The sequence below is a fragment of the Mercenaria mercenaria genome, unplaced genomic scaffold (assembly GCF_021730395.1).
Source record: "Mercenaria mercenaria strain notata unplaced genomic scaffold, MADL_Memer_1 contig_4714, whole genome shotgun sequence".
In the NCBI taxonomy this organism is placed as follows: Eukaryota; Metazoa; Mollusca; class Bivalvia; order Venerida; family Veneridae; genus Mercenaria; species Mercenaria mercenaria.
The window spans coordinates 53,802-70,848 of record NW_026462964.1 but is presented as its reverse complement, the minus strand read 5'-3'; the positions used below and the strand labels follow the sequence as shown (position 1 = coordinate 70,848).

Below are 17,047 nucleotides of genomic sequence, written 5' to 3'. Positions count from 1 at the left end.
GATCTGCTTACCCTCTTCTCAGCTGAGGTTTGCTTGCCCACTCATAAGTGGTAGTGTGATCTACTCATTCTTTTCTCAGAGATGGCAGTGTGGTCTACTCGCCCTCTCATAGGTGGTATAGTGATCTACTCACCCTCTTCTCAACGGTGGCAGTGTGGTCTGCTTGCCCTCTCATATGTGGTAGTGTAATCTACTCACCCTCCTCTCAGCGGTGGCAGTGCAGTATGCTTGCCCTCTGATAAGTGGTAATGCGATCTACTTACCCTTCACTAAGAGATGACAGTGTGGTCTATTCGCCCACTCATAAGTGCACGTGTGATATACTCATGCTCCTCTCAGCGGTGGCAGTGTGGTTTGCTTGCCCTCTCATAAGTGATAGTGTGATCTACACATCCTCCTTTCAGCGCTCGCAGTGTGGTCTGCTAGCCCTCTCATAAGTGGCAGTGTATTATACACCCCCCATTCCCGTCCTCTCCTCCTCTCAGTTTCTTGTCCTCCTCTAAGCGGTGTCAGTGTGGTCTGCTAGTTTTCTCATAAATCGTAGTCTGATCTGCTCACCCTGCTCTCAGGGATGGCAGAGTGGGCTTTTGTATACAGAAATGAGTCTCTCTAGGCTTGATTCCCTTTTATACTGGTCCTCCGGTGTTAAACATTTTTTATGTTTTTGTTTTGTATGTAAGCTGGTATCTCAGTTCCCACTAACGGGAATGGATTGAAACTTCATACACACTTGTCCGCTGCCATGAGCTGATAAGAACTGTGCAGGTTTGATAACATTGTTTTGCATTTATACAAACTGATGCCCCTTTTTCGAGTTTTGTATTCATTCAATTGACAAGCTGTTGAATAGTTGAGCGTTGCTGTCCTCCGACAGCTCATGTTTTACTGTCCGGTTCATAACACTGACATTCATTAAGGGATTACAATATTACTAGGCATAAATGTTCCCCCAGAAGATGACGTGTCATGCGCAACACCCAGAACCCGTGTTTAAAGGGGTCACACATAGAGATCAAAGATCAATAGGATTGTCTTCCTATCCGGTCTATAACCTTGTCAATCAAAAAAGGATTTAAGGTGGAATAGCACTTTGTAATTTGTTTTCAAACAGCATATGATTTTGATATCATATTAAAGTAGAAGTTACCCCCGGCATGAATGTGTATTTGTTTTTGTTGTTATTAGTGATTTTTTTTGTTGTGACGTCACAAACATAACCATGCACGTCTGTTTTGGCGCTACTTTAAAAGGCGATAAAAATCTGTTTATTTTCTCTCATTTGTTTGTTTTTCAATTTACAGCAATGAAACTTACATCTTTATGTGTGGTATGTAAAGGTCTACGGTGCTAGATAGTATTTATCACTTTTAATTTTAAAAAAAGATGGAAAACATGAAGAAAAACGACAATTTCAATTTTTATTTTTTTTTAAAAATACACACTCGTCTTAATAACGGCTCGAAATTTTTTTGCCATTTTTTTATAATTTGAAGATAAACTTATGTTTGACAGAATATAATTTTCTTTAAAAGCAGAACATCTTTACTGAAATACTCGTTATGTAAGTGGAATTAACAAATGAATAAATGAAAGATGTCTTCCATATAACAACTGTTGTTTTTAGAATAATTTAGCAATGTCTACTGCTATAAAATGAAAAGAACACAAACTGTATTTGCTTAACTTATTTTTATAGAAACTGTGAAGAAAGTATATTATTGCATTTGATTAAAACAGTCGATCTACTCTTACGTTGTGCCATGGGATATCCAGTACTGATACACGTACGTGCAATAAACTTCTATGTATGTAAAAAAAAACACTTGCTTACATTTTACAAATAAATTCCATCTTTTTGCTCGCTACTCATAGCTACAAGTATACCTTGTCAGATTTGTGTTTTACAAGTCCATTTTAGCGTGTACAATGAAATTTTACGAGCTATCATATTCTGCATTTCGACAACTCGGACGTTTAAATAAATATGAAATTTAGAAATGAAATGCTACAGGTGTGTGTGCACTTACTGCAGTGCTGAAACGTGTGCAAAATTGCACTTGCTAAAGTACATTTTCATTTCATAACTGGTCAAATATGATGACAATGCGTTTATTATTTTCGACCTGTTACTTACACTAGCATTTTTTCCGACCTTCTCAGTTAATATTGCACGTATGCCCTGTTCACGGTCACGACAATGTGCCAATTTAAGCATTTCGTATGTCAATGCACTTTTGCATATTTTCCTTGCCATACCATGTGACACAAGTTTGTTGTTTTTGTTGTTAATCGAACATTCGACATTGTCAACTGCTTGTTTTAGGTTATTGTCATGTCGTGTGTTATTGAATGTATTTGATGTATTTGCACTCAATGCAGTAATCTGTGCCTTCGAAACTTGAACATTTTGAAATATTTGTGCAATAGCTTTTGCGTCATTTAGTGCATCATGTCCGTCAAATGTTTCGCCGAACGTTTACTCATACAGAACCCCAAGACTGTACTTTTTAGACTCCCTGTTTCTAAGAACTGTTTTTAAAACATGAATACTGTCGCAAACTCACGTTACTGCAGTCTCTGCATTGTTTACAAGCTCTGCTGACTAATTGTTCAAATAATATCGGGAAGTCGAATCTACTACCGTTGTGAGCGATCAATATCTTTCTCTTGTCGGAAATAACGCTAAGCCATTCAATAAAAGAAGCGAGCCCCGAATGTTTATCTACTGTATCAACTAAGAAACCGTGTTGATACATTTTCTTCATCCCGTCTTGTATTTCAATAGTGAAACCAGTTATTGCTGCAGCACATTCACTTATACTTCCAGTAGGCATGATGTACGAGTAGAACTGTCAACAAAGGCAGCCAACTGTATAGTTCCAGCATTTTGTCCCAACCAGGTGGTTTCTAAGTCCACATAAACCCGAAGAATATCTTCTACATCAATTTTGACGTTTACTCTATCGTCCGGAATGCACATGATTTCAATAGTATCAGGGTTTTGCAATGAACAGTCCGTCATGTAGGTAACTCCTTCTTTTACACCATAAACAATTTCCATTTTAGATCTCTCCATTTTCAAACCTTTTCTCTGGCCTTTTTAAATTCTTTTCTACTTTTATAATCTTTTTGGTACTTTCGTTTCCGGTCTTGTCGTTCATTAGATAGCTTTGTCCTTTTCTGTGGGGTGAATTGTGCGGTTTCGCAAACGCTATCGACATATGTTCTACCCTCGTTGAATTGACATTCTGCTGATGAACAACGGAAGTCGAAGCTTTCACTCAGGGTGTCATTTCTGAACTTAGGAGCTTTACTCCAAGCAATGCCATTCAAACACTCATTAAATTGAGAATGTCCAGTTGTCATAAGTTTCTTGCTATTTGTTATAAATGGTTCCAGCACTGCTTCAAATTCTGACCGAAGTTCTTCGTCTGATAAATCCTTTCCGTATGTTAAATTTGTGTGACGGTATGAGCCAGATTTATGGAACCCGCATTTTTCATGTTCACCGTACATGTGTGGTACCAGGTTTTCCAATGCTGTTTTCATTTCTTCTGCAGTTTTACTGTTATTTTGTTAAAACGCAAATGTAAAACGTGTAAGGAACCCTGTTCTGACGGTTTTTGTGAGTGATTTATGTTTCTTGCTCATTTCTTCTAATTTGTTTGATATTGATCGCTTTATATACCCAAATGTCTGAATACTTCTCTACGCCAGAATTCACGTTTTTCTTTTATGTGCTTGATAGCTCTCGTTTCTTCAATGTTCTATAACGAATTGGTGGTATTCCCAGTGTAGTGAATATCGCGTTCATGTGAGTTTCGCCTACACCACCGTGGATCATAGCTTTATAATTTTTTTTTTAAAAAACTAAGACGGACTAAAGATAAACTAGGAATATCTAAACAAATAATACTTAATGCGTACGGAAGCCATACAGGGTCATAAGCCGTTATGTTTACTTGTGTGGAAACACTTTTACTCTTCCAGGAATTTGGATAAATCATCAACGATGTTTCTGCTATATAATAATTCTTCAAGTGATTTGTTTGAAATTTGCAAATAACTGTCTGGAATGAAATACTGAACCAACTAATGCTGCTTTCACATTAACAGAGTACGTTTTTTTCTGATTTTTGTAGTCAGCTCCTGGAATTCTTTGCATATCCGATGTACAAAGTTTCGATATTTCTCCACAGTTTGAACATTTGAAATGGAATACACTGGCATAGCCGATAACGATCTCCTTAATAATGTTACACCATTTGAATGTCTCACCACAAGAACACATCCAGAATCATATTTCTTTCCGAAATAATTCAAATCTATTATCCTCCTTCCTTCGAGATAGGAATGTTTCTCTATATTTATATTTTTCAAGTTTAAAAATCCACTTTCTATATCATTTGATTTTCTAAAGCTCCTATGTACACTCCTACTCCTCCTTGTGGCAGCCATTTTGAACGGTTGCACTGTTTGTTAGGTAATGACGTCATGCTTCAACGTTCTTCAGCTATTAATATTTTCAAACAATTTCCTTTTCGTAAAAAAAAATGAAGAAATTAATGTATTTTTAAATGACCTTTATTTTTTACGTGACAGAAAATTAAGCCAGATTGAACAAGATCTGAAAAAAGACTTGCTATAAAATTGATTCATGAAATATTTGAATTATAAAATAAGTAAAAATTGATAAAACACAAGTCGGTTATTTTAAGTACATACGCGTATTTTGATTACATAAAATATTCTTACGAAACCACGCGTTTTTTCTTGAAAGCGCGCACTGTGTCGTCACATTTTGATCGTCGGATAGGGTACGAAAATCAATGATTTAAAAGAACATTGAATGGCAAAAGTTCTCAATATTTTGATAATTTATCAAATATGATTAAATCTTGTTTATAAATATATTTGGCAAAAAAAAATTTCGAGCCATTTTTCCGTTATTAAGACGAGTGTGTAATTCTTTTTTAAAAAAAAATGAAAATTTGAAAATGTCCTTTTTTAAAATTAAAAGTGATAAATACTATCTAGCACAGTAGACCTTTACATACCACACATAAAGATGTAAGTTTCATTGCTGTAAATTGAAAAACAAACAAATGAGAGAAAATAAACCGATTTTTTATCGCCTTTTAAAGTAGCGCCAAAAACAGACGTGTATGGTAATGTTTGTGACGTCACAACTAAAAATAATCACTAATAACAACGGAAACAGATACACGTTCATGCCGGGGGTAACTTCTACTTTAATATGATATCAAAATCATACGCGGGTTGTAAAAAATTACAAAGTGCTATTCCACCTTAAATATCAGTTGACACAAATATTCCTCTGGATGAGACAACGTATCATGTACAATACCCGGGCCCTTAGCTGAAAGGTTAAGGTCACACTTTGAAATGAAAGGTCAAAAGGACATTTTTCCAGTCCAGTCTGTAACTCAACAATCCTTAAAGGGATTTCGATATTACTTGGCTGGCACAAATGTTCACCACTAAGAGACGGAGTGTTATGCGCAAGAACCAGGTCCCTTGGTTTAAGGTCAATGTCACATTCAGAGGCCAAAGGTCAGATACAAGAATGACTTTGTACGGACTAGCAATTCTTCTTCGTGCATGGAGGGATTTTGATGTAACTCGGCAAAAATGTTCACCACCATGCGCAAGAACGAGGTCCCTAGGTCTAAGGTCAAGGTCACACTAAAAGGACAAAGGTCAAATTCAAGAATGATTTTGTCCGGAGACTTTCTTCTTCATGCATGGAGGGCTTTGATGTAACTTGGCGCAAATGTTCACCACCATGCGACACCCTTGTTTTTAGAATAACTTCCCTTTTTTATTACTATAAATAGCTTATATTGTAACTTTTTATTACTGACTGTAGGAAAAAATCGAGACCACTTTTCTGTGGTACAACATGCATGTTAAATCCAATTTTTAAGCGTGTTTTGACTTATCTCTACATGGTTATAAGTTTTATGTTTACTTATATAGATTATTTTTAGGATCAACTTCCATTTGTTGTTACTATAAATAACAATAGAGAAGATTTGGTGCCTTCCAGTAGGGGACTTTGTATTGCATGGCAATACTTCATCCACTTGTTTACACTCAGGCCACATGTTTGGTCCAAATTTAATGAAAATTGGTCAGAATATTTGTCTCCGTAAAATTTCGCAAGGGTTAAAATTGGGTCCATTTGAGTGAAAAAAACTAGGTTACTATACCAAATCAAAGAAAAAACAATACAGGCCGCTTTTTCGTTCCAATCTTCTTGAAACTTGGTCAAAATGTCTCAGAAGAGTTTGAAACTGGGACATGTGGTTTCAAAAACTGGGTTAATAGGTCAAACATGTTTGTTATGGTGTGTTAGTCTGGTGAGCGACGTAGGGCCATTATGGCCCTCTTGTTCTAATAAGGCAATTATAAACGTTATTGAATGAATAATCAATTTCGGTACATGTAAGTCTGCAAATTAGCAACAGGTTAGTTACACTAGAGTTTTTGACATTCAAGAGTTTATTTTCTTTTCTGAGAAACTTTGACGTTAAATGGTAACAAAAAGCTTTCACCTTATTAAAATAATATTGTCATACTGTTCATAAAGTCAAGTACACATATATATATATGCTAATCAGTTGTCTTAATGGGGGAAACATGATCTTAATATTGATAATCCTTTTTTGGTGGATACTATTTATCCTAGGGAGATTCAGTTAATTAAAACTAACAATGCGGATACTGCTTCATTTTTAGATTTACATCTCTCTATTTATTACAATATTATACATACCAAAATTTTTTAGGGATGATTTTGATATAAGTATTGTAAATTTCCCCATTTGAATGGGGGTGTATCTCAGGCTACATCTTACGGGGTATATATTTATAAATTAATTCCTTAAGGGTGTTTCTCTTGTTGTTCTGTCTTTTGCAAAGGCATTGAGTACATACGTATTTGGGTTTTTAAGGGTTGCTTTTTATATATTTATACGGGAGCATTTTTTGTTTTAAATGCAATGCCTTTTTGTTTTCATTACGTGTGTTCGAGATTCATCTGGCGGGAATTACTTTTATTTACACTGTCCCGTGTCTTTGGAACATGGTAGGGGTAAGAGTGAGGTTGGTTACGGACTATAAACCGGTTTAAGCTCCCCTGTGGTGTTTTTGCCAGTGACCGTTCCAAGGCGATGCCGCATTTTGTTCCTTTGTTTGTTCGTTTTGTCCTGGTGTGTTTGCTTTGTGTGTGAGTGTATGTGTGTAGTGTGCACGTGTGCGTGCTGTTGGTTTCGATTTAGGGAGGCTGCGTTTTTGGAACATGACATTCCTTGTTTGATATTTGTCCTTGTTTTTGTTTGCCTTTAAAATAATAGAAATAGATAACTTTGGTTATTTTCACTATATGCTCAATATAAGTGACGGTGATACCTGAAGCAATGAAAAGAGAATATATATCAAACTGAAGAGGAGAAATTGATGTTTATGTCATAACTGCTAAAATATTCACAAAGTAAAAAAAAATACTTTAAACTTACTTTTGAAAAACGTTTCCCTGTATATTTAATCTATTGCTCAAAATTTTATCAATCGGGAAACCAATATTGATTATCGAGCTAATTATAAGGGAGACAACCTACTATGATATAATATAAGCTGGGGATAATTGAGAGGGTATGTTTTGTGCACGGTTAATAGATGTCATCCAACATTAGAATTTAATATTACTTGGCAAAAACATTCCCCATAATAAGTTGAAGTGGCATGCGCAATACCCAGACCCCTAGCTCAAATGTCACGGTCACTGTTGGGAGCGATATATCAGCCGGGTAATTTCATGTCCTGTCCGTTTCAAAACACATCCATCCGTCAAGTCATTTTAATATTACTTGACACAAATTTTCTACATAATGAGAAAATGTGCAGTGCATGATTCAAAGACCCGGAGGAAAAGTTAGCAGGGTCTGCTTTGTATCCGCTTTATTTAACTCCTGCCATCTATCTAGAGATTTTGATCCAATCTAGCATAAAACTCCCCCTTAATTACACTGACCTTCAGATCGTACGACAACAACAAAAAAGAAAATTTCTAGATATCAGGAAATTAATGCTGTATTTCCTAAGAAAGCTTTGCAACTTAATAACTGAGACACAATATGTTATGGATACACATGAGAATAGTTGTTTTTACTAATTTTTACATTCAAAATTGAACATCTTTTGTAACGGGTTGCTCGAGGTAAACTGTCTTTATTTTTGATTTTTATATTTAACGATTATTAAATACACATTCCTCCGTGGTTTATAAGTGCGCGGGACAGTTTTTATTGCAATGATGGCCCGAGTTCGATTCCCGAATCGAGCATATTTCTTTTTGATTTGCAATCTTTAAGATAGCTTAGAAAAAAAAACTGTTCTAATCTTCATAATATGACCAAACATGAATTTTAAAGAAAGCTCATTTTAGTTAAGATTTGGTTAGTGCCATCCATAAAGTAATGTGCAATACGCAGAATAGAGACGTCAATGTTACACTTGGAGGTCATATGGGGGAGAGGGGCTTCGACATGTGTGCATGTACGTGTATATGTGTGTGTGCGTGTGTGCGTATGTGAAAACGTGTACGTGTGTTTGTTCGCGCGCGCCTTAATATATATATTAAATGCAAATGTGAAACTCAAACATAATCGATGTCGAAACATAATGTTACAAAGAGAATTAACAAATCACATACATACAAATATATCGACTTTTCATCCAATTTGCAGTTTTTCTATGAAAATATGCTGTTATGCCCGAATCCGAAATGTGGCGACATTGGAAAGAGCATAAATTGCTCACAATGTGGTTACACGAGAGTACCAGTTCCAGAAGAGGGTAGTGTAGGTAATAAGGACACAAACATGGGTTTTAGTGCTGGCATCAATGACGATAAATCAACTTCCTATGAAGAGTTAATACAGGCACAAAGTACGTATGAAACATCTGGTGCAACGGCCAACAAACAACGGCTTCAACCTGATATTTGCAACTTCTGCCAGCGTGTCCTTGTGACTGGGTCAAGATTTTGCCAAATATGTGGTGGAGAAACACAGTGTTCAGGAATTACGGGTATGTTTATAAAAGTGCTTTTCCACGAAGCATTTTCGGTGAGATACCCCGTATTTGGATTTAAATGATATGCATATTTAAGCTTCCTTATATTCCTTTTTTCTTTTTGCTTTAAAAGGCAAACGAAAGATAATGTTTCGCTTATCTATCTTCTTTGTAATTAATTAATTTATAATTACGCATCATAATAATATTAAAAAGGGTTCGGACAGAAATGGAAAATACTACGAGGGCTGATCCAAAAGTAATTATATTTACGTTATCACTTTACTATTTATTTACTGATATTAAGGTTTGATCTCAGCCTTAGTGAACATATAAATGCACTACGATTGAATGTTTGTTAAGTTAACAATGAAAAAAGGTAAATGTAAACTTTTGTGTTAAATTTCATGACGACATCTTAACGCATTAAATTGATATGACGTCAGTTTCAAACCCATTGTATGGCCAGTTCACCTCTGAACTTAGTCACACACGTCCAACAGTAAAACACCGGATAGTCCATGCCGACAGAAATTAACGATCAGAGATTCAAACGTATTATGTTATGTCAAAGTTGTTTGTTAGTTCATGTTTTATTTTATGCTAACTGATGAAATACTGTGTTTTATCAGTGAACTATAATCCATATCACTCACTGCATATCACTTACGGTTGCCGATCTACTTGTACATTGTGTATAAATTTCAAATTATTTGCTTAAAGCAGGATGAAAATTGTAGTCGCACTTTGTTCTTTATAGTATATTTCTCGATTCAAATTATTTTACTTAACGAGTATGTCATAACGTTATGCAGCAAGAAATAAAATAAAATGGAACTTTATGTCGTGTGCGTCTTTCTAACGTCATAACACGTCTGACGTCATGTTCGTTTACGCGCGTCTGTTTCCCGCGCTGAGATTATAAGCATATCTCAACGTAATTAAGCATGAAATAAAAAGAAAATTTGTTGCTTTTCGTGAATATAGAATATCTCACCTCAAAGTGAGAAAAATTTCACATTTTCACTCGCGCTACGCGCTCATGAAAATATCTGAAATGTTCTCACTTCTCAGTGAGATAAATTCCATATTCACTCAAAACAAACAAATATTCTCTATTTATCTGACACGTTAATCCAACACTGTAAAAGAGTTGATAGATATATTCAACATAATTGTGATAAACACAAGGAATACATGCAATAGCAAAATCACGTTCCAGTTAAACACAGACCCATAAATTGTAAACGTGCAGAAGTGTATATATGAACGTGTATGATTTTACACAAAAGTAGCAAAACATACTGACCCGAACAGAAGACGAAACGAACAAATGAAAAACCATTGACTAAACACCAAAGCAGAGTTTAAACCGGTTAATTCTGCATAAACCCAAACTTTCTACCCAGCACGATTCGAAATACATTAAAATGTTAAAGAAATTCGTAAATATCACTTTCATGCATATGTGAAATACGCATGAAGGATATTGTTTGTGTATGTCTGTAATTTAAATTAGTAAATAACTTCCTAACACATATAGGTCTAGGTAACATGAGAAAGGCAGCAGATGATGTAGGACAAATAGGCCTAGATGGAAAGAAGCAAACTACATGCACGGCGAATGCAGGGGTATACAATGTATGTATGTCTATTTATTCTGTCTGCCCGTTTGTGCGCACCTACGTAATGTAAATACGTTAAAAGAATAATATAGCTATATTTAAATGCAAGTATCATAACATAACGTCATTCTAATCGCTCTGATGCTCTGTCAATATAGGTCCAATTTCTGTTCTAAACCTGAAAATTAATAAGTGTAGAAGCATAGTCTAAGGGAGACGACTGACGTATTGCATACGAACAAACACATCCACATCCATATATTAATACATTTTGTTTAATTTATAGCCTTTCTATAACAAAATGCTGTTGTGTCCAAATCCTGAATGTGGCGACAATGGAGAGAGCACAGTTTGCTTAAAATGCGGTTTCAAGAGAATACAAATTCCAGGAGAGGCTAGTACTGGTAATAACGACACAGACGTTGCTTTTTGTGCTGGCATCAACGACGATAAATCAACTCCCTATAAAGAGTTAATACAGACAGGAAGTCCATATGAAACATCCGGTTCAAAGGCCGACAAACAACGGTTGAAACCTTATATTTGCGATTTCTGCCAGTGTGTTCTTGAGACTGAATCACGATTTTGCCACAAATGTGGTGGAAAAACACAGTTGTCAGGAACTATAGGTATGAATGCAAAGTTCCTTTCTATACAGCTTTTCAGTAAGATGCAAGCCATCTCATCCTTTTTGGACTTCATATGATATGCGTATTTAACAATTTCTATTTTATTGTAGTTTTCCTTTGTACCAAATAGATTTTAAAATGGTTATGTAGGAAAATGTTTTGCTTAACATATCTACTCCGTAATTCACACTATAGAAACGTCTCGAAATAACACCACAAATTCACTGTATGAAAGAGTTTAGAGAGAAGGTGGGTAATCTTAAACTTACTATATTAGCCTAATTATTTTAACTAATTGGAAACGTGTGTATGATACATTAATAATAAGTTGTGCTAACATTACATGACATTGTAATTGAAAAAATAAACCCTTTACATACGCATTACTTATGTAAAACAAAAACGTACGTATAGATAATTATAAAAACAAAATGCAACAAACCATATAGCATGTACAGGTACCTTTAGAGAAGGGTGAGCAGCAAGAGAAACTCCATTACTACAAGACAGGCTACAACAGAAACATCTAATCACCTAAGTCGCAGTAGACTTTAAGAATTGCTTTGCATGGAGTCTCACCTGTTCCGCAGACTCAAGCAAAGAGGATAGCGTATAATATGCAGTGTTGCTCAAAAATACTCTAGCCATAATTATTTTAATAAAGTGTTTTCTAGTTTTGCGACATACAGTTGGAAAATTGCCAAGACGAAGAATTGTACGAAGTTTGTAAACAACATCCCTAATAAACAAGGATAGGTACATTGTACGTACGTCTCCCGCACCTGCTGTATGTATCAGATTTACTTTGATTTTACATCCCTATGAACTCTGGTAATATAATGTGTGTTAAGTCATTTTATTTATTGGGGGAAGAAGATTACGTCATTATTTCATTACGAGTGGGCACCTAAGTAGAACCACCGAGCTGCCGTGCATGGATCGTGTCGTACGTACCTATCCTTGATAAAAGTCATTTTTTGATATACCTTGTCAGGGAAATATTTTGAATAACACTATAGAATCTAAAAGTCGAAAATCTGATATTGGCATTATATTGATAACGTTCATTGTAGTTTTTGGCATGACTACGTGCTCTTGCATATCTTTGTCAGTAGAAAATTAGTCTTAAAGTATGACTCTACTCAGAATGAAATTATATTAAGGTGATATTTGCATCACTAACTGGAGTAACGGAAGGTAAGCGGAGCGTAGATGTCGTGTCTGTAAAGCACTGAAACATTTCTGTTGACGTATTTTGCATATAATCCCCATCGGTTATAACTAGGCTAGTACATGAATCAACATCTTAGAAGATTTAGATATTGTAACAGAGCTTCTATGACAGTCATAGATGCATTTTTACTTGACAAAATACAATGAAAGTTCGGAGATTATTAAATAACGAAAACGTGCACTTTACCAGTGCGCCCTTCGTAACCAGGATAATACAGACCATTCGCTTTTACAAAGAGAGAAGACACTGACTTAAGGTTCATGACAGAGTAAACTCTGTTAAATGGTGGGGAAGGCATTTAAACATTGATATGATTCATACAAACCTAGGCGATAACTATACGCTTTAGTTAATAAGGCTGACATATTAGCTTTCTTGATTTTTATCGCCCTATATAGGCGAAAGGTGAGGAGGGGGGGGGGGGGGGGGGGGGGGGTGAGGGTTACAAACGCGGGCACATTTGTCTTAATATTGAGCTTCTTAAACTTACTTTTATATTATGAACTTTTCTACCGAATATATCACAGAAGTTGTTCTTTGTGGTGGCATCAAGGATGACCGATCCACTTGTAACGAAGAGGTAAAAAGCACACAAAACTTCTGCAAAACATGTGGTGCAAAGGTTGACAAACAAAGGTTTAAACCGGATATTTGCAAATTCTGTCGGTGTGTGCTTACATCCGGATCCGGATTCTGTCACATATGTGGTGCAAATACAGAAGGGTTAGGAATCGTAGGTACGTATAAAAGATAAAAGGTAAGGACAGATTTCCTGGAAGCACAGAGCATCCAAAACACAGCCATTGAGTCATGCATCTCAAAGTACGCAATTTGTGATACATGTATATTTTATATTATATATCTACCTCAATTCATTAAGATTTCAAAAGATATGCATAATTAGCACATTTATATTCATATGTAAAACGTTTGTGAAGAATCGGTTTTACTTAACATACCTATTCCGTAATTTAGATTATATAAATGGTTATAATAATTTTAAACTTCAAAATAGCAAGATGATTCGTGTAGACTGATAGCATAAAAGTTGCTTCTATTATACATATAGCAGCCTGAAAACACATGTAGCGATAGAATTATTTTTATATATTTATTAAACGTTATAATATTATACTTCCTATATTTCATGATTTCTAATCGCATACAGGTACTGAGAAAAAAGCAGTGGATGATTTGAAACAACTAAGCCTAGATAGAAAGAAGGAAGCTATATACACGCCAATGGCAGGGGCATGCAATGTAATTCCTGAGCATATAGAGCTGTCAGAGAAGTATGAAACGCAATAATTCATTTTCGTCGTCGGTTAAGTTTAATGTCACAATTCATATTTCAAATGATATTATGTAACTTTAGATATAATTTTGTAGACGGCCATGACGTGACAAAACGTTCTTACCATTTACACCAATGTTGATTTAGCTGATATTTGTAAGTGCATATATTAATATCTTCGTTCCAAACGCGTTCTGTTTATATCGCAAAATCACTGGCACCAAACCAAAAAGAAGATGCCTACCCCTAGGCATCATATAAGAACCATGGTCATGAAGGGGAAAATATATTAACCCGTTTCAATCGCGCATTTCATACCTAAACACGCAGTTCAGTTAATTTGTACTATGGATATCAAACAAGTGGTAATTTATCTTCCACTGTATACCGGTCACATTTCTTCAATACATCTTATCTTAGAAAAACAACAAGTAGTTTATAGTTATTTCAACCTTACACAAAAAACTTGCTTGAACTTCCCTGGTGAAGTTCCGTTCTAAGTTACAAAACCATTCTGATTGGCTGTTGCGTAAATATGGCAATCGTCATTTTACTACACGTGTTCGCTAAAATGTGAAAATGCAGCATAAATGTGCAAAATGAATAAAATAAACAGAACAGATGCAGACCAATGTACAATTTCAAATTAAAGATCAAATACAAGATGAAATTCATTCATCATTTCGAGTTTTAGTGTAAAATTGTGATTTTTTTTAAATTCTGCTTTTGTTTGTTTACATTTCGCCAAACATGTGCATACTGCCGTGACCTCTAGACCGAATATTCATTAGGGAAGGTCACGCAAGTTTTTTCTGTAACGTTGACGAAAGCATAAAATATGTTGATAATCTCAGCAATATGGAATATTGAGACAATGTGACTGGTGCACGATGGAAGATAAATTATCGCTTGTTCAATATACTAGGTACCCATTCACCGAACTGCGCGTTTAAGTTGAGAAATGTACGATTGAAACGGGTTAGCATATTTTCCCCTTCATGACCATGGTTCTTATATGATACCTAGGGGTAGGGTATAACCCTTGCAGAGGCATTTTCTTTCTGGTCTGGTGCCAGTGCGCAAAATATAACTGACAGTGATAGATGTTAGAACTGCTGTTACTATCAGCTTTTATAGAGTTTCCGCTGTTACTGCCAATAATTATAGCAGTAATGTTGTTGTGGCGTTAGTTACTGGTTTCTTCTCGGCCTTTCTCGTTTAATACTCTCAAAGGCAGTAGGACTAAATGCCGTTTACTAACATATCTGGCGATTTTTTAAGTATCGTTGAAATCCAAAGAATACGATGACAATTTAATAAGTAATTATTTTTATTTCCTGGTTGTAGTCGTCAATGTTCAATCTTGTCTGAATGGACTTTAGTGCTTGATTACAAAATTTAATATCTACGTCTTTCACAAATAAATTACTTTTTGATATATGTCAGTTTTAATTTAATGATTGTTTCCCACTTATGCTTGTCATTGGATTCGGTTAACAGGATTAATTTGTTCAAATAATAACGTAGATAACATAATCAGTGACAATGCAATCAATCATACATACTTTCATCAGAGCTAAATATGATTCCATTTTGGTTTGATATTAAACAACTTCGATCATATTCATCTATTCCTCTCTCTCTCTCTCTCTCTCTCTCTCTCTCTCTCTCTCTCTTCAGCGATACTAAATCTGGACCGGGCTTATCTGCGGATGAAGTGAATCGAATGAAAAACGCAGTACAGGGCGGCATTTTAACGTTTCAAGAGTATTTGAAAGCTAAAAATAATGAATGGAAACATATTCCATTACATATTGCCGTAACTGGAAACTCAGGGGTTGGGAAATCAAGTTTCATTAATGCATTACGTGGCGTAAGGAAGGGGCAAAAAGGGTTTGCTGAAGTTAATGTAACTGAAACAACAACAGATCTCAAAGGTTATCCTCACCCCCAAAACAAAAGTCTTGTATTTTGGGATATGCCGGGAGTGGGAACACCAAAATATCCTAAGAAGGATTACTTGAAAGCAGTATCTTTTGAGAAATACGACTTTTTCCTCATACTTACATGTGGGAGATTCACTGAAAATGATCTGTGGTTGGCAAATCAAGTTAGAAGCCAGGAAAAGATGTTTTACTTTATCCGCACAAAAATCGGTTTTGATGTTTATAATGAGCAGAGAAATGATCCAAAAATGCATGAAAGTGGTATTACTTTAAGAATTCGTGATGACTGCATTAGGAAACTAAAGAAAGCTAATTTTGGAAATCCTTCCGTATTTCTGATCGACAATTATGACATTGTAAAATACGACTTTGGAAGGCTCGTTGATACATTATTAACACATCTGCCTGAAAAAAAACGAGAAGCATTGGCACTCTCTCTAACAGTTATGACTAAGGAAGTGATACTTGCAAAAAGGCATGCTCTCCGAAAAAGAATTGTTGTCATCTCCTTCGCATCTGCACTAGGTGGTGCGATTCCCTTTCCAGGTTTAGGAGCAACTATTGATACAGTTCTTATATATGAAGAAGCTCAAGAATACAAGCGACAGTTTGGACTTACAGAAGATGCTCTACTGAAAAGCAACCCGAAATACGCACAGTTGATAAAAGACAAATATGTTCAAAATATAGCGCAACTTGTCGCGACCGTTACAATTGACGAAGCTGCCGAAAATGCCGTTAAATTTGGATTACCAATACTTGGTTCCATTTTATCAGGAACTGTTTCGTATGGTGTTTCCGTTACAGTGCTGTGGAGACTTTTGAACTCGATGGCAGATGATGCAATAGATCTGAATGAAGATATGATAACAGGGCTGTCGTCAGACACTGGTGTATAAACTGCCTTCTGTCAGATTTGAATTAAAATATCAGTGACGCTAGAACATCTGCTGAAAATATGATTAATTCATTATACAGCGGCTGGATAATAGCTGTTCTGATCTCTACAAATTTGGAGAAAGTTCTTACTAACTAATTTTCGAAAGTATGAATTCTTGATGTTCGTGTGTTTTACAGTTGTCCAAAATTATTCGTCAGCATATATGAAGGCATATCTCTTTTATCCACAACACAGGATAGTAAACAAACTCATACTTTCCCTCATACATTCTAAGTGGAGAATTTTAACCTGTACCGATGTTCTTCAATGTGTTTCAATT

General features: G+C 35.5%; 1 protein-coding gene across 1 annotated transcript; it reads left to right on the top strand.

Moving 5' to 3' along the window:
• Positions 1-15,607: 15,607 nt before the first annotated feature.
• On the top strand, positions 15,608-16,726 carry LOC128554097 (interferon-inducible GTPase 5-like). Its single transcript, XM_053535331.1, has one exon. The coding sequence runs from the start codon at positions 15,608-15,610 to the stop codon at positions 16,724-16,726; it is 1,119 nt and encodes a 372-aa protein (XP_053391306.1).
• Positions 16,727-17,047: the final 321 nt, after the last annotated feature.

Coding starts and splice junctions, on each gene's coding strand:
- LOC128554097 (XM_053535331.1), top strand. CDS start 15,608: ATGAAAAACGCAGTACAGGGCGGCATTTTAACGTTTCAAGAGTATTTG.